Source organism: Diprion similis, chromosome 12 (genome assembly GCF_021155765.1).
Source record: "Diprion similis isolate iyDipSimi1 chromosome 12, iyDipSimi1.1, whole genome shotgun sequence".
In the NCBI taxonomy this organism is placed as follows: Eukaryota; Metazoa; Arthropoda; class Insecta; order Hymenoptera; family Diprionidae; genus Diprion; species Diprion similis.
In genome coordinates, this window is record NC_060116.1 from 17,579,288 (window position 1) to 17,606,372 (window position 27,085).

The following is a 27,085-nucleotide window of genomic DNA, read 5'->3' on the forward strand; positions in this document are numbered from 1 at the left end:
GCCCCTCACTGCCGCTTTACTCTTCATCGCTCCGTGCCCTTGCTCTTCCTTCCTTGTCGCTTCCCTGCACCCGCGCCTCCCATCGCCGCCGCCGTCGTCGCCGCATACTCCTTTCGCTACCCCCTTACCCCACCCCCCGCCGTCGCCGCGATCAACGTCGGCTTCCCCCTCCCCCTGCCTACCTGCGCAGGTAACGTGCCAACGTCAGGGAATGGCTGCTTTACCTGTGCACCTGGCTAACCGTTCTCCAGCGGACCGAACGACCGATTGGTCAAGATTCTTTAATCTATCTACCGATTGGCTCACGGCCAGGTTCTAACAGCAGTAGGTTTTAATCTGATTTACTATAGTCCGGCAGCACTCAGTTTGTTACCTTAGCTACATAGGCAGGCAGACATTTTGTAAGCCTGTAAAGCCGAATAACGCGTTTCTGCCACATGAGCCGTGGTACTCTGTCGGAAATTGTCGAAATCGCATTGACCGAACTGCTGCTCGGCTAACGAATCGTTATGCTTGCGGTACAACGTCAAGTTTCATCTAGTTGATGATGTAGTATTGAGGAAAGGCTTCAGCGCCGTTACGCCAGCCTGTCCGTCGGTATATTACAAGTCAGCCGCTGCACTCTACAGCGCAATCGTCGGCACAAGCATTGTTATTTCCCTTGCGCTAGTCCTTCGTTCTTTCGGGCATTAATTTCAATGAAAATGGTGAGAAAATTCCCATCGTGCCGACCGCGAGTGATATGTGTACCACTGTGTCCCAGTATAATATAATTGTACACTTGGACGTGTCGAGTTTCCAAATTTATACGTGCATGTCTATAGTACCGCCCTCCTGCCGCATTTCCAAACTACCTCAAAGTATTTTCCCGCCAAGAAGTCTATTAACCGTTTAATCTATCGGAAGATTCTACCAGCTGTGGAATACAACCGGTGTATATAATCAGATAATTTTACATATAGTCAGGATGAAGTGCGGGATGTGCTACAATATTATACAGACGTAGTTGTTGCTACTGTTATTGAAATTTAGTGTGTGGCTATAATTCGAAGGTAGTACGTTGCTGTTCAGCCAGCCCGTGCATACACACGTAGCACCTATATACCTATGTATGGTGTGTATCTAATATGGTAATTACTATGAACGTGAGATTTAACAGTGAGTGAAAACTTGTGTCTCCAGCCCATACGTGAGATTACCGAAGTCTGGATTACGCCGACGAATTACGAAAAGTCAAAATTTTACCCGTTCGACAAAAAGGTACGTCAATGCACTTCTCAGGAGAACTTGGACCTTTTTTCATTGAGTCCCAAAGGCTTTATAACGCCTGGCAGTCATTATGTCTATCTAGTGTGTAACTATAACGCGACAGTCACTCTGTGAGCCGCTTTTGCGTCTGACTGCACGCACCTCAGTATAGTACGAAAAAGAAAACTTCAATTTTCGATAATTGTCTGATTGAAATCGATGAAGATAGTAAAAAAAATATCTGTTTCTCAAACATGAAGTTATAGATCTGTATTATATACGTGAAAAGAATGGCATAATACAACACGAACTGCGCCGCGCCGGGGTAAATGGCAACGCTGCTCCACAATTATCATGTAACGTTGAATACTTGTACAAGTTTATCGAATAATAATTTATAATATAGATACCAGATTCCCAAACAACAAACTGCTTTTCGTTGCTCTAATGGGTAAAAAGCCTGTGTTACTGGGTGCGCGCACACAAGGTAGAGGCATATACATATGATATATGTATGTACATGAATCTACTTAGGCACCACCACCGCACACGCACGGACGCTTATAATCTGATAGACACCACCGTGCCGAAAGTTTCTCAAGGCTTGAATACTTTCTACTAATAGCTACAAACCGACATTGAACCGTTGCCTTGCACGCCGCCATGGACCAACGGCGCAAAGGTTTCCGAAATTTCATTGCTTTTCGCTGACTATGTGCTGGTTATACGTATTCCATTCACCATTCGGGTATGTCACTATAATATATGTATAGTGTATGCAAGAGTGTCCGCTTGCAGCGTATGTGAAGGGTGTCCCATAGAATATGACGTGACCAAAATTTATATAACTTGAACACTATTAGGATCAAGCAAATTAAAATAAAATGTCTCCTAATTGTGGGTGTCAGCTATCGCTTATACTGCGAAATCCTATCCTATAAGGTTCAAAATTATATAACACAAATGCGGTCTAGCGTGCCTTCGCCGATACTTCGAAGGACATTCGTAATTGTGTCTTTTGACACAGTATTAAATACAAATTATACCAAGCATACTAAGGCCATCGAGGAGTTGAAAGACGTACATACTTAGTTAGGGACGTCGTTCGAAGTATTGGCGAAGGCACCATAGACCGCGTTTATGCTACAATTCGACGTTCTTTGTGAAGGCGAAAACGTGTAAACCACTCCGCTTACGAACGATCTTGCCTAACAACGAATATTTAACTCTCAACATTATATAGTGTTGATGCTTAGTTATGTAAATCTTACTTTTGTTTTATCCCATGGAGCACCACGTACATCACAACCTTATACATATAGTTCGGATCACTACGCGTATCACATCAGCGTAACTTGGGTGTAGCCGTTAAGCAAAATTTCGGTGGCTATTTCACGTATAATGTGTGTATGTACCACGTAGAGTACACGCGACACAAGTTAATCGTTAGCTTGTGTGACTGACTTCTACGCGCAATCGGCGTTTAAAACTTGGCCTACATCGGACTGGGGAATTCCAACTATATGGCTGGCATTTCATTTAAAAAAACTTATAAAAAAATTAACATCCCACCGACATACTTATCTTGTGTTAATAGATAATGTGGGTGCGTACAAAGCCCTAGGGTATAAAAACTCTTATAGGCAATGTTGCACACTACGTGTAAATGATTAACACTATCGATTTCAACCATACCTGTAGTATATATAACAATTACAATAGAAAATATTACATTTGAAGGGGCGCATGTATTGAAATGCATTTCAAAGGAATAGATGAGACGAGAAAGTTTGCGCTTGTGAGCTTGTAAAGCAACTTTGTAGCGTTTTACGTATCCAATGTTTTACGGTGAGCTAGGCTGCTCCACGCCATGGCAAACTCCGCGCAGGCATACCTACACCACGTGCGTGAGACTCGTTCTGGCAGTTACAAAACCGAACCTCAAGCACGTGGTTTACGCTTGGGTGAGGTTTGCACCAGTTGCGGCTGGATTCGCAGAAGACTGGGTAAACAATAGAATCTCGATTATCCGTATCTCCGTCATCCAAATCCTGTTACCCGAACCCACGGCTTATAAACTTTACCAAACGAAGGCCTAATATTTAAAAATATAGGTATATACATAATCTGTTTGGAAGAAGATTGTCGGAAAGGATCCGTTTACAATCTTATGCCGTGAAATTGACATATTCATAATAGCTTGACGCAATGGAACATGCATAACTATATGTACACGGTATATTATACGGATATACGTAAAGTCATATCTAATTACAGGTGGCCGGATAGACAGAGATGGCATGAAGGAGGGCTCTGGCAACGTAACCGAGGTGGTGAGTTTGTATTCCTCAATTCCAGTTCATCTTCAACTTTTTACAAAACTGTTTCGAACTGCACGGGGGGTGTTCTTCCCTGCCCGCCTGTCTCCGATCGTCGCGCACGTTTCGACGTGGTCAAGGAGTTGTTATTTCCCAAGTATTGTACACCTACGTGTGATACCTGCATACGTTGCAATTATGACACAGAACTTGTGCCACCCGGATGATCATAAGAAAATATTCGTGAAAATCCGATCGAAATCGGTTCGGTAGTTTTTCGCGTTTATCCTGTATGCGTACGAACAGTTTACAATTATTCTTTTTATTATGTAAGGTTGAAGTAAAACCCCCGGAGTATCCGCTGGTCGGTTCTATTCGAGTTCATCTCGATGTTATGTAAGCCTGTGTTATCCAAGCCATGGCGGTTTCTACTTACAGGAGAAGGCCCCCCAATCTGTCTATTGCGAATTTGACCGGTATATTTTTGTATATTAAAAATTAACACCGACGATTCTCCAAGCCGTTTGTCCCCAAAATAAGATTTATTTAAAATTACAGACTTCCTAAGTCAGTAATATTGTAAATTTCATTCGCACGGATTTAAATAACGAGCAAAAAATTTCTCATGCTGAAAGTCATTCAAGCTAAAATAGAAACGATAGTTAACTTTTTTTTAAATTGAAATGATGTTTTTTTTTAAATATTTTTGCTCACAATGTATATTTTTACCTGTTGGATCCTTTCGAAGCTATCGGCAATCGTTAGTTACAGCATGATTTGGTATACCAGAAGAGTTGATTCAATACAAAACGCAGTTTCAGCAGCGTAAATGGAGCTTATTTTCGGCAAGTGAACGTCGAATCTAACGCTAATCAACGTCATTAGTTTTAAATTCCTACTTAATCCCAAATGTGAAAAAAGTCTCCAACTGTTAACAAGTTTACCAAATTCTTGCACTTAACGTATTGTATAAATTTTTACAGTAAATAAAAATTGATTCTTTTTACCATGCTGACTTTAGAGATCGTTCTAGTATGAAATTTTTTACAGAGATATAGCGAGTAAAGGATATGCAATTGCCGACTTCAAAATCCTGTAACTTTTGATACCTAATTTCAATTTGCCGGCCAACGGCTTGAGGAATCGTCTAGTCTAAACTTAATATATATTTAAAAAGATATTTCACCAAAATCCGTGCTGGGAAAGCCTTCCCTTATGTTACGCCGAATCGTTCAAACTTTTCACCTGAAAATATCATTAATAACCGTATGACTGCAGTACCTAACTTAACTTAAGACTTTCCTCGAATCCCTGGGATATACGGCAGCGAGCGAAGAGGCGCTTCAAGAAAGCAGGCGGGCAAAGGGAATTCGTCGAGAGTCTTAGGGAGGCCTAGAAACTCACTGTCAGTAATATTTCAAGCACTCGGTGCTGAGACACTGCATGGCTCGAGGTGCAAGCTTCCACTTATTGTAAGGATTCAAACGACCTGTTTTCTATCACTGCGCCACGTACCTTATTCCTATATTAATTACATATACATATATGCATACATACAGTGGGTATGCATAGATATATAATTTGGGTATATGCGTGTACTAGTGAGCTCGTCTTACAAGTTGACAAACTCCTGTGATACATTTACACAAAGAGATTGCAATATTTGACTGAAATCGAGATCGTAGTTAAGGTCAACAGGTGGATTGAGCTTCCTACTGATTTCATAAAAAATTTAAAATTCTGCAAGCATGTGTATTAAATAATTGATCTTATTACTATAATTTCAGGATGATTCATTATTCACTCTCTATGCTTTTTATACCAGGATTATCCTATAAAACAGATATTACGAAAATCATTCACCAAGGCTATACGTTCCACGTATATGCAAAGGTCGAGAGTTATCAATAAGAAATGGCAATTCTGGTGAAAAAATACGAAGGGGGAAAACGTGACTAATGCCGATCCTGTAGATACGATAAAATTGCAAGGGTGGAGGCATGGTTAATTGGTGTGTCGAGAATGACACAATAATGTCATGAACACGAACAAAGCATGGGCTTACAAACTTTTTTTCCGAATTCAGGGATTAGAAGAAAAGCAGCCTCAGGCTTTCATGTATATAGCATTCCCACCTTTACCGACCGAGCAAACTCACCCTTTTCCTTTCAACATTAAATAAACAAATGAACGTTTTGTTCAACGATTTTTCATATCCGAGTAATCGACAGCAACTTTAACCTAGATGTTTTGGCTTTTTTTTATCGCACGGGTAGGAATTGTTGAAACTGTAGGCTTTGTCGATTAGTGCCGGCGGTCGATTCGGCTGGAGTCTGGATGGGCACTGACGAGAAAGCCAGTCAGCCAGTTCCATGCAAGATATATTATGTGTAACGTAAAACGCTGCTCCATTCGAAAACTAGATATACCTATATCTGGGGATCTTTTGTGAAACAGGTCAGGATAAGAACAGCGCACTAGCACCACTTGGAGCACCTATTCTTCTTACTCCGTGGCCGGATACCGAGTCCCTCCTGTGCACCCTCCGACCACGGAGATCTTTCTTCGTCAGACCGCCGCGTCGCCATGCGGCTATTAGGGTGCAGGCACCCCGTTCAGCTTATCTTTGATGATAAGAAATTTCCTGACATTAATATTAACCTCTAGTCGCTGATTCATAAATCCTTGATCAAATCTCCGCTCGGCGATTGTTACATAAGCTTTTGTACCTTGCAGATATCTATTGTGCTCTTTATGTAGTACGGTATACGTATACGTACGTCATACCTCTTTTATTTCACCCTTCATCTCGTGCAATTTTTCACCGATAACGGTATTTTTCAATTACGATACTGAATATTCTTATAATACTGTATCGCAGTTGTATATCTCCGTAGGTTTTTTCTCTGGGTATATTGTAAAATAATTTTCCGCTTTGTAGCTATTGCTGTCTTTTTGCTGTAAAATTTGCCCGCATATTGTTATCTCGGTAGCCGGTAGGTGTGAAAATAGCAGGTACATTGTGCATCAGGGGCGGAAAGAAAACGATTACGAGTGTTATCGCACGAGCGAAATCGTCTTCCGTCCGTTATGCAAACGTTTATTTTTTGAACTTCCCATTTCTCTGTTTTCAGAGAAAAAAGGAAGTTATTTTTATCGCCCCGAAAATGAAAATTTGAGTTTTCACTGTATAGGTCTCTAAGTTTTGAAGTTTAGAGAATCACCTCGAATCATTTTCAGATGGATATCTGTGTGTGTACGTGCGTGCGTGCGTGCGTGTGTGTATGTGATCAATTTTTTTGTCCAACGGTATCTCGAGAACGAGTTACCGGACTTCAATGTCTGTGAACAATGTCGAACTATTTTTCCAAAATAAGAACTGATTAAATTTTCGCTTTGATCGCTACCGTACTTTTTTAATTATTTAAATAACAAAGTTCCAAAAAATCAACTAAGAATGATGAAATTTTGAGTTTGGGTGTTTGGGGGGGTAATCACGAATCTAAAGTCAGAATTGCAAAATTTGAATTTGGCATACTTATTCAGTAAACTGAAAAAAAAAAACTAAAAACATTTGGATTTTGATGATGATCGGTGATCGTCGGTTTGTTGGGTGGTTGATCACGAATCTGAAGTCTGATTGCGAAATCTAAAATGGCGATCCAATACGGTAGATAAAAATCTCAAAATATTCCGATTTTCGTAGAAATTTGGTTTGTCGGCCAGTTTTCCAAAAGGTTCATGCAAAGAAATATATTGTTAGAAATAAATTTTACTTGTAGACGTCACCAAATGTTTCGCTGTTGGAAAAAAAAAAAAAAAAAAAAAAAAAACAACAATTATCCACAGCTGCAACATATTTTTTGGCGCCACCCGTAATGAAACATTTTGTTGAATCTGCGATTCTATTTTCTCAGTGTATGAAGAAAGATGAATATCTTCTCGCGGGACGATCCTGTCAACCAAATAGATTTCAATTATCGTGCGCATGCGGAGTCGTTGGTCCGGCCTGCTAACTTTCACCATTTCCTATCGGTATACTTGACTGTCTGGTGTAGATTGGTCCACTACTGTTGTTTTGCGGCCCCGAAGCCGCATGCACAGGGCATCGGAATTTAGGCATGTGACCAGTGTGATTCTGACACGGCGCAGCATACTACCTAGCACATGGCCCTCTCAAACATAGTGCGCGTATGCGTATAGGCATACCTACACTGCAGTGGTACCTAACTGTATATTTGTAAAATGGCTATAACCACTTTTACAGATAAGAAGTAAACTTGACTTATCACACCCATAAATGCCTGCACATACATAGGTACTTCCGCCTCCTCGGATTTTTACACGCCTGGAAATCAACGCCCAGCCAGGTTCGATTCAGATTCAAATCCGAGACGTAAAGTTCTACGATATGATCTCCTTAGGAGGTACCCTTTGGCGAGTCATTTAAAGTGTTTCAATTGTTGCTGGTAGACTAGAAATCTATTCACAATCAGTTAGTGATGTCATGAGAAGAATATCTTCTGCAGTAAATATCAATCCAGATTTCGACTACTCGATTTTTTGAAAATCAAATTTCGAAGCACTCAAGGCCGACTATTAAATACTTAGAATTGAGTGCAGCTGTACTCAAGATTTTTTTTTCATGTTAGATATTGAGTTGGATGAAAAAAAGTACAGCAACATCCCATCGAGTCTCACTCCACGTCAATAGAGTGAACTTGTATGAGATATTTTGGATCCTTAGACAAAACATTTGTACGTAACTTTCGAAAATCGTAAAATTATTGGAATAATTATATTAATAGTCAAGTGATGTATTACTTATTTTCGACTGAAACTGAAACTCCATTGGTTCAAACAATTCAAAATGCAATTCAAACAAACTGATGTTTGAACTAAAATGAACTGTTACTTTAAATGAAACAACTCATAACTTGGGTAGATCGTAAAGCAAGTGCACGGCGCTTATACTATAATATAGTACAGATCGTATTGTTCTGACTATGCACATTGTTTCTTTCCAGTCTACATATGCCTTATGCATATAGGTATATTATTGGATCGGTTGACTGTTAAATCCTTATCGCCACTGTGACTGATATACGGGGGCGTAGCATTAAATGTCTACTAATCCTCAGCGACATAATACATTTTTACTCGATTCGATGTGATTAATAATAAGACATCATATAGTTGTCGCATACGTTATAGTATATTGCGTTGCAAGATGATTGAAAAAATCGTTTTCGTTTCCGAGAGTATAATTAAATCGGCCCAGTCAAGATTCGCATCACTTCCCTCTGTACCATCGATGCCGATATTTTTACAATTTAACTGTGCCGTGTAAAATTGTCATTATATTCGGTAGCTGTAATCAATTGGAAACTTTTTGTGCTGAAATTGGAAAATTACCAGCGTCAAAGGGTATTTTGAATGTTTTCCGGTATAATTATTAATCTATCAGTAATGAAAATTCGATGGTATCGTAAGACGTGACATTGAAATTTAGGCACCTTGATCATATTATGAGATTAATGTAAAAGAGCATGCAAACAACTGCACGTGCTGTATCACGTAGTAAATTATTTGTTAAAATCTTCTTTGATTACTTCTCTGGGGCTTCGGTATATTTTATTATACTTTAAGATTGAGTTCAAAAGGTGTTGATGGCTGTCTTTTAAAAGCCGTTCTTTTGGTTTCTCATCTATTCTCAAGATTGACAAAACGCTTGCAGATATTTCGAGGTTCGGTACATTTTTAACCCACTTGATCAAGATTCTTTTGCAATTGAGGATTATGAGTATTGGAAAGAATCGACTTAATGAAAATAAGCACGAGCAGTATTAAGGTATAATGTCGAATATCTGCAAAGTACCGTAAAATGGGAGCGCAATAAATAATCAACTTTTTCCAAATTCAATCGATCTTTTCTTATTGTTAGCTCCATTGCGCGGCATACCTGCAGATATTCCATAGACACACGTACAGTATAATGCTTAAAATTTTTGCTTTTCGTATAAAATTATGCACAGAAATTGGGTGTTTCGGTAATCTCACATTATTCCTCGCAATTCGATACCTCCTAAGCTTGTCAACAAAGGATTGTTTATGGGTTTGTGTCAATAGCCCGCAGCAGCAACTTATTTAGGATATTTCGGGAAGTTGATAACGAGTGCAAATGTATGAACGAAGCGACATAAATTTCTCGCAATCTCTAAATATTGTTCCTAGTCTAGTGAGTCGAAAGTTTAAAATTTTGTTTTCGTTCCGGCCTATAAATTCTACAGTAGCTGGTTGACAGTGCAGATTTCACAGATTTCATACGCGCGCGGTAGGGAATGCAATATACATGTGGAAATGTATATGAGTCATGAATGTAGGTAGGAGTAATATAATGATGTGTATATACCGTGCTTAAACATAGAAGTAGACCAGCTCGGCGCCTGCAAGGATAGCTAACGGGAGTGACAATTTACCATCTCACAAACGAAATTGTACTCCGGTTCCTTATCTCATTTGCACCGCGCTGCTTCATTTTCACGGTTAAGCCGTGTATGTATAGCATCCTATACACACAATTATCGTACCGTATACATACTTGTGAGTGCGTCGTATGCCCTGTAAGTATGTACAGTCGAACCGTCGTTGGTTGAATGGAGAGTGTAATAGGCAGACACGAATTGAAAATTAAATTTCAAAACGCGGGGCCTGAGAAGTTTTGGTTGGTAGGTACATATATGGAGCCATACGCACCATCTATTACGTAAGCATGCATGCATAGGTGCATAGGTTACATGCGTATACATAGATATTGCGATTCGCGATTGCTCTGCGATAAACCCCCGGCACTCGGTGAAGTCCGGAGCTGCCCGGGTACCTCCGATCGTGCCCGATGTTTCGGGGTAGTATACGGTTTTATACCTACGCTCGAGGAGCCTCGGCGCTCTACTCGGCCTTCGAGAAATAGTTAAAAGCGTCGAGTCGAACGACCGACGACGATGCTTCTCAAGCCTAACGCGTAACGCCACGTACGTCGCGCCAGCTGCCGCGTAACTCCTGACGTTCTCGATCACCACGTGTTTCCTTACACAGATCATATACACACACCTAGTATATTACAAACGATACTTACCTTGATTAAATTGGTATAGCGGAAACCGTACAGTTCGGAAAACGGATGTCCGTCATACGCGGATGTTGTATCGCTGAAATGCCAATTGGTATAATAATATTATAATATGGAAGGCGTACCGGTTAAAATTCATATTCATACCACAGACGTTATTATCTGTATAACACATGAGGACTGGTATAGGTTGATGTTGTAAAAATTACCCTTGGCGCAATCTCTCCTCAAATGTTGAAAGCTACCCAAGTATTGCTCGCCTCTTGGAAATCCACACAACAAGTTACTTCAATCGGAGAGGATAGTTCCTGATCGCTATAACTTATAGATACTGCGGGATTCTTCAGTTAATAATATTGATCTGGAATTTTTCGAGGCTCTCTTCCACTTGTTGAACAATCCCTTGTCTGGACATTACCGTAAAAATGGAACTGATCACGATCTGATGAGGAAAAATGCAAGTATATTTCGTCTACAATCCAGAGTGCTGATATAGGTATAATACGCGTGCACTCTAGATATTGTAATAAGCAAATTTTATACTCGTATATCATGTATAACGCAATGTTATACATCGAATGCGAACGTTCTATGCAAACAAAATTTGTGAAGTACGCTCGCATGTATTACGTCTGCAGGTCTGATAGTATCGGTTCTGGATCTGTGATTATCGGCATTGCACAAAACTGACGAACGATCTTTCGACCAATTAGGATAACTAGTTTAACAAATAAAGCCGGTGGGTTTGAGCATGAAACAAAAGCATAAGAGTCCAAATGCATTTTTATTCCTCGTCATTCAATTGAAATAATATTTACCAACAATTTAATTCACAGTTTCATAAGGAACAACAAATACTCACGGTCTACCATGACAAATAAACGCCAGTGTGCTTTCTTTAGATTGAATTATCGTGATAGGCAGATATCAGGGGATCATAAATTTTAACAGCAGAGCCAAACTATTTTCAACGCACAGGGTTGGAAAAAAAAATCTTTCGGATGAAGATTGACAATAGCATAGCTTCAGAAACAATTTGTTGTTTACAGTGTGTATGTTAATCGTATAGGGAAATGAAAGACTAGTTTCACCAAACACTTAGGTCAGCAAAATTCTTCATAAAGCCAGAAAATTTGAGACCTTTCAAATTTAATCATTATACAATCAGTAAATCATGTAATTATCAATAAGACTTTATTCCGGGTTGAACATGTTAAGGAGATTTCGTACCATGCTGACAAAGTGAACAGATCACAGTTTCCCTTTTTCCCCCAGAATAATGAAATCACTTCAAAGTTCAGGGAATGATAGTGTTTGCAATTGCATTTATGAGGTGATTGCAGAAAGTTCAGAAAATTGATGAAAACACTGAATATATGTATAACTTACAAAAGATTCTCAGTTTCCTTAAACTTACGCTATGCTATACTGATATCCGATTGTGAATTCCATGTTTTCTGTATTTTTCCATCAATTTTTCAACTTTACATCCATTAATCTGCAAGCAGAATAGCAAACACTATCGTTGCCCAACATTTGAAACTATTTCATGACTCTGAAAAGAAATTGAATTGGAGCGTCAAGGTCCCGGAAAAATTTCACTTCTCAGCACTCGTAGCGAATATATTAGCGCGTGCGATATTACCTAAACCCCCCAACTGACGTGACTCTCTCTCATTGCCAGACTAACAATAAGTAAGCACATAATATATTTCGCTACTCGTTTACTCTTAGACTTTTTACCAAGCGATAGCCGTTAGCCAGACATCTGGGCTTCAGGTAATATCAGAGGTCGTTACTTCCATTGAAGGATCTCTACGAGCGGTAAAGCATGATTTACCCTGCAGTATAAGGTATACAGGGCATGTTTCTCGAAACGGGCCAGCCCATGCGGAGTTTGCCTCTTCTTGATCCAACTTTAGCGATTGAGAGGTGGTCAAACGTTGGTTCAGCAGTATCAACTAGTGCTGAGTAAATACTCGCTTGTCGTTTCCTCGGATCTTGTATCAACCCTTGACTTGCCGTTGGAGCCAAGGCTGGAACGACGTGAATCCCAAAGTCAGCCTACGCGTGGTTTTAAACTTCGTTTCACTCATGTCAAACAGTGCTGTGTAGATACTCGAATTGTCATTTTCCAGATCCTCATATTGAGTCTTTGAGTAAACATCGAACTTGAGACTGGTCCGTCGGAAATCCTAAGGTCCGTCCAAATGTAGCTCTGAACGTCGATTTACTGACGCCAACGTGCGCTGGGCTGATACATCTTGTAACGTAGCCCTATACTTTACAACGCACACTTCGGCGCTATCCCTTAGTCTCTATTCACAGAGAGAGAGGGAGAGAGTCCACCCTAAAGCGGTATTGAAGCTTACAGAGGCCACCTCGGCTGTCTCGAGTGGCCCGCTTCGTATATGGAATACACTGACAATGAGCATAATGTTATTGCATCTACATACGTTGTACGCATACTCATTGTCATTCGTTTTGTATAATGTATGTATATCCCCAGGCGCCCGATTGACCATATGACGATTCTCTTCACTGCAATAGAGTGCAATCGCGAACGAGTATATCAAGAGTCAGAAATTTGATGTTGGAATTTTGTTTTTCAGTTACCAGTGGGAGGTAGCGGGGCTGTGCTGGTGCTTAGCGAACTGGAGAGCATGGCGGCCAGGCAACAGAGGGAGATCGCCCAGCAGAAGCGACTCTTGGAGCAGAGGGAAACTCGCCTAGCCGTGCTCCGGGGCGCACAGGTTATAATCACGTTTTTATATTATGCACAGTAATGGAGTGGAGCGAATCAGGACTTATGATGATAGATCATTGCTAAAAAATTTCAGAATTTAATAATTTCAAGCACATTTCGAGATGATCAGTGTAATGAAAAGTACGGTCGAAATCTACACACCTTTTTACTTAAAATCTCAGCTCTGATTGTGCGTAAATTTGATCGGCGCAACCCACTCAAACTATATCATACATATACATAAAAAAGAGTCAGAATTAATTGATCTCTTCTGTCAAAGAGCTATTCACGTGCACGGTGAAAATCATAACATTCTAATGCCTATTTTAACAGGTTGCGTGCGGCGCTTGTGTTCAAGGCGTACGCTGGTCACACGGTTAAAAAAATAATGTCGAATCTGTTGTACGCCAATAAATGACTCTGATTTAGATGATTTTATCAAAGAATCACGTTTGTTCACATACACCTGCTGCTGTAAAAAATAAATAAAAAAAGAGCTGGATTGATGGAACAGCTTCAGTTTTCTCACAATGTCTACTCTATTTTCAAAAGTACAATTCTCCGTTCAAGCTATTGTTTCATTCATGCTTTCAACCACGATACGAATACAGTGAACGTAGTGGGTATCTGGAGTAATTTCGCAATTTGTTAGTATATTCCTGATACAGCTGACGTGAATAGTTTACTCTTACTTATTACGCAAAATATCTCAATTCTCGCGGCTGGAATGTCATATTCAATTTCGAACCTTCACCCTGTACTGTATGGTTGAATAAGATTATCCGCGTGGTGAAGTATGGATATAGGTACATCTTATGTGCGATTGGGTATACATTCACATGTGAATAACTCGAACACCGATGAATCACTAAGGTTGATGTAGATGGGTGAATCCAGTTCAACTCGTTTACCCTCCAGTTTGCAACAGCTTCGATTTTTTCCTCCTTCTGAGATTTCATCATACTATGTGAGAGTACCTCCCGAGATTTTTTTTTTTTAATTCCGGGTTACAGTTCCGGAGTTTTCAACACCTGAAATTAGACAATTCCTAAACTGGAATTTTGTATTTCGTATTTAAAATGGATTTGAAAATGCATTTTCTATTCTGCATCTTAAATGAAAAAATGTAAGCATTCAACTATTTGTCAAATTCCAACTCTATTAAAATGGATTTGAAACTTTTCAAAAAATTCCATGGCTAACATTCTGGAACGAAATTTTCTCACATTGCAATGGATAATGTTAGAATCGCCTGGTCTTCATACTCAATTTTTGACTTAACGAGAGTTAAATTACCAATGCATCAATTCATTCGCTCGATTGAAGCGGTGATTTTATAAATCTCTTGAATGTATCGAATTACGTAATTCAAATACGCCCACTTGTAGTCTCTCATTATATAAAAATGACCAGATGAGAGCACCTCCATAATTTTAAGTGATATTCAACAAATAAACCGCATGTCATAGCAATGTGTCCCACATGTTTGTTATTTTTTGTAAAAATATAGAAAAAAAATTCGGCCCACGTTTTCCTTAACGCGGGGTGTTTTGTGTCATTCGCTAGATTTTTGAGAATTTTTTCAGATTTAAAAAAATGGGCATTAGCAATCTACTTCAAATATTTATAAAAACTAAACGGTTTGACAAAAAAAATTTGAGAAAAATTCAGGTTGCGTTTTTACCGAGTAGAATGTTAGAAAAAGTATGAAATGATTTTGAAATGGTCAAATATATATATATATATATATATAAACGTAATCGATGATATGTTTGCAGGAGCCAGCACAGCAGGACAGACTGGCAAGGTTGAGGCATCGTCTAGATCAACAACAAAGCAAGCTCAATCGCCTCAGGCTCCTGAGGTCGCAGACGGATCAGTCAAGAGCGAACAATGCCACGCTCAGTAAGTTACACAAATTTAATGACCATCTTAACTATCTCATGATGCTTTCAATTTACTGATGACAGTTTACGCTGCAACATCCGTAGAATATATTTCATGTCACTCGGAAGTTGATTTCAGCTGTTAGTTATCGATCTTGAAGATTTTTAGAATATTGAAGGACAAAATGGTATCAGCGATTTATTTATTTTACTATGATTTTCCGATTCACCATCAGGGTGTTATTGAGTAACTCAAGCACTGACCATCGTAGTTATACAGGTTTACTGATCGTGATCTATTCGGTCAAGTTCCTGCAGAGTTTTTCTGACTATGGTGCAACGTACACCAAGGGTGATTTTTTCGTGAATCAAATCAGAAGTAGATTCAGAAAATGTCAGAAGATAAGAATTGAAAGGGTTAAAATCGGTAGCATGATGATAAATGTGGGCGAATTTGTACGTCGCGACCGTGTTTCAAGTAATTCGATTACATGCGTGTATCTGTTTGGTACATTACGCACATAGATGGTTTATTGTAGCCGATAAATATGCTGGAAATGGCCGACAGCCTTAAATGTCTCTAGTTCATCGAAATTTGTATTTCTGTATTTGACTGGTGAATGATAACGTTCAATTGTAGTAGATTGAGTGATCGAACTTGAATGACGAGGATTTAAAGAACCTACAAACGGAAAAAAGATTTTGGTTCCGACAACAATTTCAAACTTACTATTTTTATTCATTTTAACATAGAAAGTTTGAGGATCTTTCCAAGTTCGCTAATTGAGGAATCGATTCGTAACTTTTGGCACAGCCCTTGCGCCTAGCCACAGTGCGATGAAAGTATCTCCTTTAAGAGCGTCTCATCCAAGAAGCCATTGAAAGACTTCCTCAGATATTTCCGCCTTTCTACCGCTTTACCTCGCGATAATATTTCCTATGGAAATGAATATTCGCAAGTCCAAGAAAGCATTGCCCATACCGAGTATATTCGTTATACGATTATGCGTAAAAAAAAGTTTTCTCTTAGTTTTCGATAAATATCTGCTCATTACAGAGACCTATGTTAAAACCGTTCTGGATAGGTGAAATCCGAATAAAAAACCATTTGAAATATAGAAAAAGCTGTCTAGTATTAAAACTATAATTCGCAAAGAAATGAAGCGCTGGGATCTTTCGGGAAGTATCCGTTGCGAAGTTGGACCTCACTGTTGCGCAAAGAGTGTTTGAAGCAATTCTTGAAATATGAAAGTTTTGCTTGCTTAGTTTTTTTTTACTATGACTTTAAGTAATTTTACAGTCGACTTGTGCACTATATTGTCTATCAATCGAGAACCTATAGCAGATATTTGTGGACGTATGGTCGACATGTAGTCAACTATTGGTTTCCAATACGCCCTCTTCATCACTGTCCAATTGGTTGACTTCATTTTCCGCCGACAATAAGTCAAATGTGAGTCAACCATGTGCTACTTGGGTTGTAGCGCAGTTTCACCGACTGCTGTGTCTTGCTCTAGATGTTCTATACCGCGAATGCAGGATGAAAGCCGTCGAGCAATGCAATTTCTATTCCTTTATAATTATAAATCGTGTATTACGTACAATGTCACGAGAGATAATTTTCACATGTAAAACGAGTCAACTGACTTTGAACAAACAGCTATACGTTATGCAAATTATACATTTTTACTCATATTGGAAATTCATACTTGTTATATTGTTGTTAACGTTTAGCGTCTGACCTCGACTGCATCAGAGCGCTTTTCAATGAGAAGGAAAAAGAACTGTCGCTAGCGGTAGCCAAAGTGGAAGAGTTGACCCGGCAACTGGAGGAATTGAGGGGTCGACACAACAATGGGACAGAACATCTACCAACTCCCGCGAGCGCTGAACTCGAAAAACTGCGTAGAGAACTCATGGTGAATAAAAAATAAATTATTATACCCAGATATATTTATCTATGTATATATAACGTTTGTCCGTATGAAGATTAAGATGGTGAATGTAAGAGTGAGTAGGCAATTCGACACAGTTTCATTGTTAACCAGTTATTCTTATGATTTTGCATAACTCCAGGATCAAATGTCAAATCTGCAGCTTGGGCTCATTCTCTACCAGCCATCGACCAAATCGCCGTCCCTTAATCAAAATTTAGACTATTAATCGTGCCTATTGAATATTATATTGCATTGACAAAAACTTAAGGGGTACTTAAAATTCAAACTAGACATTTCCATAGTAACATTTTTAAGAGAAAAACAAAGCACATACTCGTATAGTTACTCGGGTAGTATACTACTCTCATTTGCTGTAACGATAACCAGGGTAACACATATAAACGAGGAAAATTTTTTCTCGATTATCCAATTCCTGTACAACAGTGAACGCCCTAGACCGGCCAATCAAGAAATATATTCTTTTTTATTGGGGGGCGCGGGCGGAGGACTTGGATAGTGTGACATTTCCATGAGTTGGGGTGGCGAGATGGACGTGACGTTCGGTTGTTACTTAGTATTTTGGAGGCTAACGATAGAAATTGTAGGAACGCTTGCTTGTGTCGAATGTGTCTTTGAACAATTGGCAGTTGTTTTCAGTGCACATGATTGAGTTACTATAAATTGGCATAAATTTCTGATTCCAGTACCGTAACAAAATGAACGAACAGCAAAACCAAGTTGTATCCCAACAAAGGTTGGCTTTGGTTCAACGCCAGGCGGAAATGGCATCCATAGATGCAAGGATAGCACAACTCCAGGGCCGCCTCCAACGTAAAAGAGCACTGAATCAACGATTGAGTCAACAATTGGGATCAAATCAACGCGTCAGTGTGAATCACTCGAACTTTGCCGATTCAAAACTTGAGTTTATTAGCAACAAAACAAGGCCCGCAGGTAATATCGCTGCGATAGAGCCATACTCGCACATACCCAATGATGATTTTTCATTGAACAAGAATGATCCGAAGTACCAAACATTGCCGTATAATACAAAGTTTGCCGTCAACTTCAAAATTGACGATGACGTTAACAAAAACAAAATACAACACAGCGCGAGTGCATCGCAGATAGGTCAAAGGTCGTTTCAGCAATACGGACATCAGATTGCTCACAGTCAATCGCAATCTCACATTCAAGGCCAATCCCAGCCGCTGATGTCACCGGCGATCCTCAACTTTGTGCATCCAACGAACAATAACATAACCAAAAACAACTTGAGCGTCGCCAGCGCGAGCATTACTAACACTGCATCAACCACTATCATTACTCCGACCTCTCTTACTGCTGCAACTGTCGCGGTCGCTTTTGGCGCCAACACCACTGGAAGTACCAAAGGTACTACCTCCACCACAATAAGTACGCCCACTCCTGTCACCACCATCACTACCACTACCAACAGCAACAATAACGACACAAGTAGCAACAGCAACGTTACCACCACAAATAATAATAACAGCAGTAACAGCAACAACAACACCAACAACAACAGCACCACCACCACCACCAACAACAATAACAAAAACGAGAATAACAGTAGCAGCGGCAGCAGCAGTAACAATAATAGCAACAGCAGTATCAGCAACAACAACAATAACAACGCCGTGTACAGTTTTGGCGATCAACAAAACTTGAGGATTCATAATCAAAAACAGCACGGTGACGGCAACTCCTCCTCCGGTACGAACATTGTCAGCAACGTCACTCAATCTCTTTCGCACAATCAGAACTACAGATCTATGACGTTTCATCAGAAGCCTGTATCAAGCGTGGCACCCAGTTTCCCGGTAAAATCGCCTATTTATCAGACATCTTCGACGAAGATTCATCCCGTAATGCCACAGACATTGAGCCTGATCGGCCACGGACAATTACCTGCCACGCAAGCTTACAACTCAAACGGTCAAGAGCACAACTATTTCGGTAACCAGAGACAGAACTTCGCAGCCATTAATCAAGCGCATGTATCTCAAGGTAGCGGAGTCAGCGATAGCATGTATAATAATCAATTACAAAGCTCGTCGAATCTATTGACGAACGGAACAAGTCTTACGCAATGCTCCGCGAATTTTCAAGCTAACTACTCCGGCCATCCTTTCGCTCAGAGTCAGAATCAAACTCAAATTCACTGTCAGCAGAACCAACAACTATCGCCAAGCACGATTTCTAGTAATGATGTGCAAAACGACAACATGATCAAGACAGATTCCGTAACGAAGATTGACCAGAATATAGTAAAGTACGATAATTTACAATCCCAGTTTGACGAGCGACGAGAATCTATAAAACCTTACGAACAACCGACAAGACATGATCAAACCCACGGTAAATACGACCATGCGCAAATAAAATATGAGCAGCAACAATTAAAATTTGATCACCCCGCAAAGTATAATGACAACAACCAACTCTTGGCCAAGTATGAACATGTACAATCATTGCAACAATTCAAACAAGAACAAAGTCAATCGATATTTGATAACGCAGCTGGACATATGTTACTTCAGAACTCAAAGTTCGACCACCACACGGCAAAGTATGACCACCCTACCAAATTCGAACTTTCGGGAAATAAATTGCCGGAAAAATCACACGAGCATGAACGATTAAAGTACGACTCTGACCGGAGGCTCGCAAGGGGGGATGATAAGATCAAACCAGCTCTACCACCGAAGCCGAATAAACCGAACCCACCGCCCAGATTGATTCACCACGAGAAAGTCGAAGTCAGTTCCGATATCGCCGATGGAAAGGCCTTGGTTATCGTCGGGGCGAGGTAGCTATATACACATAAATCACTTCATTTTGTACATGGGTATGAATGTGCTTTGTATTATAGTTATGTATGTATCTCTAAACGTACAATTAGGTATGTACATACGTATGTGCGTACGTGTCCACTTATAGCGTACACCTAGACACCCGAGTGAGGTCGATTCTGACCCCCCGTCGAGGTGCTGCGGAAACAAAATTTATGCACAGTACTGAAAATTTGGAATTCTGGCCATTAGAAAGCTTGAGTAAAAGTCAGGATCCAAAATGGGAAGCTCAATATACTAATATATGCACGCGAGGGAGACAATTAGTATAAAATTGAGGTAAAGTTCGAAAAAAGAGGAACGGGATCTGGAAGTTGCGCAGCTATACCTATATATGGTGCGTCAGTACAAACTGCGGGAATAGGATGAGCTTCTTTAATCAATAGTTGCCCTCCTGTAATCGTTTAGACACGTGAATAAGCAGCATCTTCACGTATTCGTCAACTCCGTCAATTGTCACCTTAGATGTACGTGTTTACGGTAAAATACATAATTACCTTAACCTTTCGGCAAATTTGTTTCCGATCCGAAACAGAATGTCAATTCAATTCTATACGAATTATGTGACAATGACTGACCATGCAACTGACGTGATAAAATGGGATACATTGTCACATAATTCGTATAGAATTGAAGTGGCATTTTGTTTTGGATCGAAACAATGTTAGCCGTAAGATCAAGTCATCTATGCATTTTACTGTACCTATGTGACACACGGCTACTCTGATACTAACGATAAAAACAATTGCACTAATGAATGATATCGAACTTGTTGTCAAATATTACTTCTATCATATGCCGACTGGTTTCTCAATACACTCCTAACGTAATTTTGTTATCAATGGAGACACCTCTCAGTTTGAACAGCTTTCTTAGAAATCAGGAACCCCAGTGACTAAACACTTCTTATTATATGTAGTTGGGGGTATTTTGCTTGTCATACGCCGCCAATATGAAATCATCGAAATTTCCCTTCTGTATCGATATTGACGTTGTTTTAATTAATGGTAATGTAGCCATCCGGTGATCACTGGTCTCATTGGCTACGGGCGGCAATTATTGATAAGCTAAGCTCCTCTTATTCTCGGATTTGTACAGGCTCATCCCGTACGTATATGTGTTATTTTTCTTTCATTTTAATCACATTTTGTACGTTGACCAACACCAATATTTTTCCAAAATCACATATATAGTGTAGTAGACTCAAAAACTTTTGTAAACTAAATCGCAACTTAACGTACGATGTTATTTAACCAAATCCTGAGAAACGATGTTATTCAATCAAATTCGGAAATACGACATTCTCGAAACAATTTCTAAGATACGACGTTGTTCTCCTCAGCCGTCGACCAGGTATAAAGCATACTTTCCTTTCATTGTTTCTCCGAAAGATTGCGAGACTCCTCTGTCATGACAACGTACTCAACATCCAAAACTAAAATGCTGACGGACCAGCAAATCCAAATCCGAATCGTCGATACGTCCCTAAATCGATACATAATCAAGGTGTGCGGAAAGCAACATCTGAGTTTACGCATTTGCTACAGAAAATTTATCTTCGAGTCTCAAAATGCCATGTCGCAAGCAATTGAAGAAAGAAGAAAAAAAAGGACACAGGCTTGAAAATACATATATGTACTGCAGGTAATACGAATGCGATGACTTGTAGACTTCGGTTTTTTCTTAACAAATTCCTTGTAATCTGACGGCAGATGAACGTTCATTAGAACAAGTATACGACTGAAAAACAATCGCTCCGGGGTAAATAATAAAAAGACACTATGCGTACGCTTCTGGAACGGTGCTAGTTATTGAAATAATCTGTCCGGAGGGGTCGAGGAAGTAGAAGAGATAGCATAGATCGATCACTTGCGGTTGCATATCTAGGTATATTTAATATTGGTTTGCGTATTTTCTTCAGTGAGAAATTACAACACGATCACCGGGTTAATTATAAATGTTAATTAGTCCGCGATCGATTTGGCGAGACGATCGTGGACTGTCGGGAATAATGCATCTCAGAATAGAATGGTTGGAATGGAGGATGGGGGGGCATTCGTGACACGCACAACAGTCGAGTCCCGGGTTCTATGCTCTCTCTTGTCTCGAATTCGATTACTCTGATTGATAGACAAGTGTGATCGAGTCTTCAGTCTCGTCGTATACGTAAGTCGGCCGTTCAAAGGGTCTCGGGTCCATCGGCGTAAAATTTCCGGTTCACCTCAGCTTCCGCATTTCATAGTGCGTCGAACGTATACCCCCCACCCTTACTCTCTCGCCTCGACAGGTGTGGAGTTTTTCTTCCAGTTTTCCATCAGTTTACTGTAAAAAAAAATTGTTTCATGATTCTCATCATCGCATCGCAGAAGAAATCGTGTGAGTTTCATTTTATGTTTTTATTCATCGAAAGTCTCGAACCACCAGTCCCGCCCGCCAGAGTAGATGAACCTTACACGTAACATTAGAAGACTTGATGTTATGATTTTTACCTACCATACGCTTTACCTAGCACATGCTTAATGAGTATAAAATTTATCAAAATGTTTGCGTTACCCTTCGCTCGATTTTGGAAATACAAAAATTGAATATTAGAGTCGCGTCAAATCATATTTAGAATATTGCGTGAACTATACATTTTGAATCTCTATGTAGAAACGGGTACTCTAGATTTTTTTTTACGTGTTTCAAAATATCCTTCTTGAAGCTGCCGATGATGAGGGATTGAATATGCTAAAAAACAACAAAACCCACTGAAGTTCCGTAAAGTGAAGGAACAGAATCTAAAACCGAAATGTCTCATCTCTCAATATTATCGACGCACGCCAATAATCCGCTGGAGTACACTGAATGTGAATTATTTTGCAATATGATCCCTGCGAAAATTTAAAACAAGCATGCGCTCTACATTGACGTTAATGACGGAAAGATAGCTTCATAACCTGTGTTTCAAGAGCTCAATGGTAGGTTCTGCCTGGTCCTCTTCGCCCTCACACACAGTCACTGGGCTTCAATATTTTGTTTTCAATGCTGCACAATTGGGGTATCTGAAGAGACCTGAGTCCTAGGGTGAAATAAATTCATTCATCTATATCTATCTTGAGTTTCCTGATATATTTTCAGTATTGAAGTTGGGAAAAATTGGCTGAGGAGATTTATCGAGGGAGAGAAATGCTTGTTTTCAAGTTTGCCACAGAAGGGATTAAGTAACATTTGCTTAATGTGCATCTATTGGGATTTCCATAGCAACTCGACCAACGGTCAACCCTGATGATTTTCGATCTCTTCCATCGTTTTTTGTTATTATGATTTTTAAGATGCAGTGGATATCGGGTACTTGTTCAGATTTTTTGCTCACATAGTTTTTAATATAAAATTTCTAATTACGACGATTTATGCTGCGGAAAATATTTTTGTAACGTCTGCGTGGGAAATTCGATTTCTTGTACTGCATGGAGTGCGCGAAGTAACCGATCGCTGAACTTCCCATCACAAGTTTGATAAAAAAATATGGTTTGTAACTAGTGTGGGAAATGAAACATTACACACTTTATGAAAAATCCTTTTTTAAATTTTAAGGTACAATATCGTCATTATAAATATGTTGTATAAGTTTTGAGTATTTTTTTTTTTTTTTGCAAAAAGTGCATTGCACTACGAAGAATTTGAACTTACAACTTTGCTCATCCAATTTAGGGTTCAGGAGTCGTAGCCAATTCAACATATTCTTCGCAGCAGTAATCAATCTCCGAATTTTCCTAAATTCCAGTAACATAGGATTTTCTATGCATTTATGTTCATTTTTGTTTCCTATCGATGTGTCATGTGGAAAATCTGAAATTCACTAAATTTCTTGTCGTCAATGGTATGTATTTGATGAAAATTTTACAGATTTCAAGACAGAAAAATTATTCTGAAAATAATCACTTTTCGTTTTGATTTCATCAAAACGTGGAACCTATCATTATAAAACCAACGCCATACTCATATTTCAAAGCAATCTTATTGTAGAAACTGTGAAATTTTCATTTTGATCGCAGTCATCGACTGTGAATTGAAATTTAATTTTATATCACAGTATTGAAAGGTGCATGACAAAAGAGTGCAATAATTTAGAAATTTTCTATTATCACCATATATCAGTGGATAATTTTTCCGCGACATAAATTTTCAGGTGAAACAAACTCTATGTTATGTACAACGTTAGAACGGTACTATAGCTTATACATGATGTATCATTACGGCCCAGCTTAGATTTGAGTAGGTAAAAGTATATAAATGAATTACATGATCGAAAGTGTGTTGTGTATCATCTCAGGGTGGAAACGGACGAAGACATTCCTCCAATCCCAACCTCGGAACCCCCGGAATCACCTACGGACGGCCAGAGTCATCAAATAATCAAGGCGCGACCGTTGGCGCTGAAGAAGGCTTCCCTCGCCGACCAACCCAAGCTCAGATACTCTAAGTCAAATGTCCACGTATCTATAAACAGACGTATTGAGATGCCCCCCGCATTCCTATTTCCTGAAACGGAAATACCTGCGGACCTCATGCAAAGTGATCAGATTGAAGTGCCGGAAAACAGTGGTATTAAACGAAGACCAGAGTCCGCGGAAAAGGTGGATCAATTAGAACAGCCAAACAATGAGCGACCGACGGAGGAATGCGACATCGTCGATGCGTTAAACGTCCTGAATGCCGACGAAAGACAACCGTTGCAAGCCGGAGGTGATAAACTTGCGTCCAAGGGTACCGCGGGTAACAACAACAACGACATGGTCGATCGGGGCAGGACGGACGGTGACCAACATCAAGACTGCTCCAAAGCTGACGTGATAAGGAGGAAAAAGGGTAATCTCAAATCTACGACGGGAAAAGCTAACGTCTCACGGAGGGTATCGTTTGATCCTCTTGCGTTGCTATTGGACGCCAGTCTCGAGGGTGAATTGGAATTAGTGAAGAAGACAGCGAAGGAGGTCGCAAACCCGAGCTCCGCAAATGACGAGGGTATAACCGCTCTCCACAATGCAATATGCGCGGGACATTTGGAGATTGTCAAGTTTCTCGTAGAGTTCGGCTGCGACGTAAACGCGCAAGATAGCGATGGTTGGTGAGTTTCTTTTCTCCACTCTACGTACATTCCCTGCAAGTATATATATATTTAATTCCTTCTCTTTCCCCTCTCTACTTGATTGCCATGCGTGAATTTAGTGTTGTAAAGATATAATATGTAATATTTCCTCGAACTCAGCTCGTTCATCTTTAAGTCCTCGCCACGTATCAACTTCTGCTCAGAAATGTGCGGCAGCGACTGACACTTTAATTTTCAATAGTCATGCGGTTTTATATTGAATTCATATAATGGAATCATGCATATTCTGCCATGTAGGACACCCCTGCATTGTGCAGCCAGCTGCAATAATCTGTCGATGGTAAGATTTCTGGTGGAGCACGGAGCATGCATATTCGCTACGACGCTCTCAGACCACGAGACCGCTGCCGAAAAGTGTGAGGAAGATGAAGAGGGTTTTGACGGCTGCTCTGAATACTTATACAGTGAGTGAAATTTTACCAGTTACATTTTGATTATCATGTACTCAGCATTGCGTACAGTATAATACAGTATACAGGTAGATATCAAACCATGGATATTGATAAAATAATAATTCGTCTACCTTATAGCTTCCATTGTGTAACACAATAATTACCAACCCAAATAATATGGTAGACGAACAGAAATTTTAGGAATAACATGACCAGATGTGATACTCGCTGGTTGCCAATCAGTGAACCAGGTGTAGGTACATATAATGCATGTGAAAGCTGATTTAAATATGTTATACATGATTGTATAATATCCAGACCTTATTAGATACTGTCTTCTAAGCAGTACTCTCATTACCAAGTTAGATTTTATCATCATTCCGTAAACGACAGATCAGGTAGTAAAATAGATATGCTACATGATCTACATGTTTACGCAGGAATTCACCATTAATAAATATCTGATAACGTTGTCGTCAATATCGTACCAGAGTGGTCATACTCTGTAAATCTAATATCTTTTCCTAAAGTAACGTCAGCGCGAAAAAACTATCGATTTTAATTGCCACACTCTAGTTTTTGAAGTAGGATATTTTCACCACCGCTCATTAAATTACCTATTATAGTTTGATATCATAAAACTAATTTTTACGTTAGGTGGAAAACAAGAATGATACCGCAGAAGGCTCTGCAGCTTTTAGTCTATCACGAATGTCAGTGTAGTTTTCCTTCAAGTTGTTCATATGAAAATTATTAGTAATTCACATTTTTCTACGGTCTCTCTGTGTTATATTCATAGTCATCCCACTTTCAAACGAATCTTAGATATCTGTGGTCTTAAGACGACGGTAAATCTTGAGCAAACTGACCAATTTGATGAGAACAGAAATACGACAGATTATACATCTCAGCTATCCGGTCACTGATTGCATTAAAATAGATTAATTAAACTTTTTCAAATCCACATTCTGAAAAAATTCTCGAATTCTTCAGTTAATCGCGTAAGGCGGGAAATATGCGACAACGTTTTCGTCGTATAGACTGTAAGATTCTCTTCGCGATAAAGAGACTGGGCCGGCTCGCTCGCGATTTCTTTTTTATCGCGATGGCGCGAGAATTTACTGTGGATCTTGATGCATTATAATACGCGTCGCGCAGCACTTAATCGTATTGTATTCTACGCACTCTTCACTTTAGGAGTAATTGAGTGCTGCGTAATATGTAAATAATTTATAATTCATTGCGTTCAAAGCAAGTGTAGCTTGCTATTGTTATCACTTACCCTCATTTCGTGGAGAACTTAATTTTCCACCAAAGTGTCTATTGAGCGAAATCCGTAGTCAAACGGTCAAAAGTTATACATACGTCTTGGCAGTGAATCTTATTTAAAAGAATTTATCT

General features: G+C 39.6%; 1 protein-coding gene across 7 annotated transcripts in view; it reads left to right on the forward strand.

The window, feature by feature from the left end:
- The first annotated feature begins 379 nt into the window (after nt 1-379).
- LOC124413682 (apoptosis-stimulating of p53 protein 1) overlaps nt 380-27,085 on the forward strand; it is a 30,030-nt gene continuing 3,324 nt past the window's right edge. For 2 of the 7 annotated variants that reach the window (XM_046894404.1, XM_046894403.1), the window contains exons 1-8: nt 380-1,260; nt 3,526-3,581; nt 13,308-13,448; nt 15,220-15,346; nt 17,062-17,246; nt 17,969-20,097; nt 24,456-25,250; nt 25,530-25,696. In XM_046894404.1, coding sequence (XP_046750360.1) covers nt 3,549-3,581; nt 13,308-13,448; nt 15,220-15,346; nt 17,062-17,246; nt 17,969-20,097; nt 24,456-25,250; nt 25,530-25,696 — 3,577 coding nt within the window. In that variant the 5' untranslated portion in view covers nt 380-1,260; nt 3,526-3,548. Of the gene's footprint in view, nt 1,261-3,525; nt 3,582-11,020; nt 11,153-13,307; nt 13,449-15,219; nt 15,347-17,061; nt 17,247-17,968; nt 20,098-24,455; nt 25,251-25,529; nt 25,697-27,085 lie in introns of those variants that run through there. The other 5 variants (XM_046894409.1, XM_046894410.1, XM_046894406.1 and 2 more) reach the window with 5 other exon arrangements.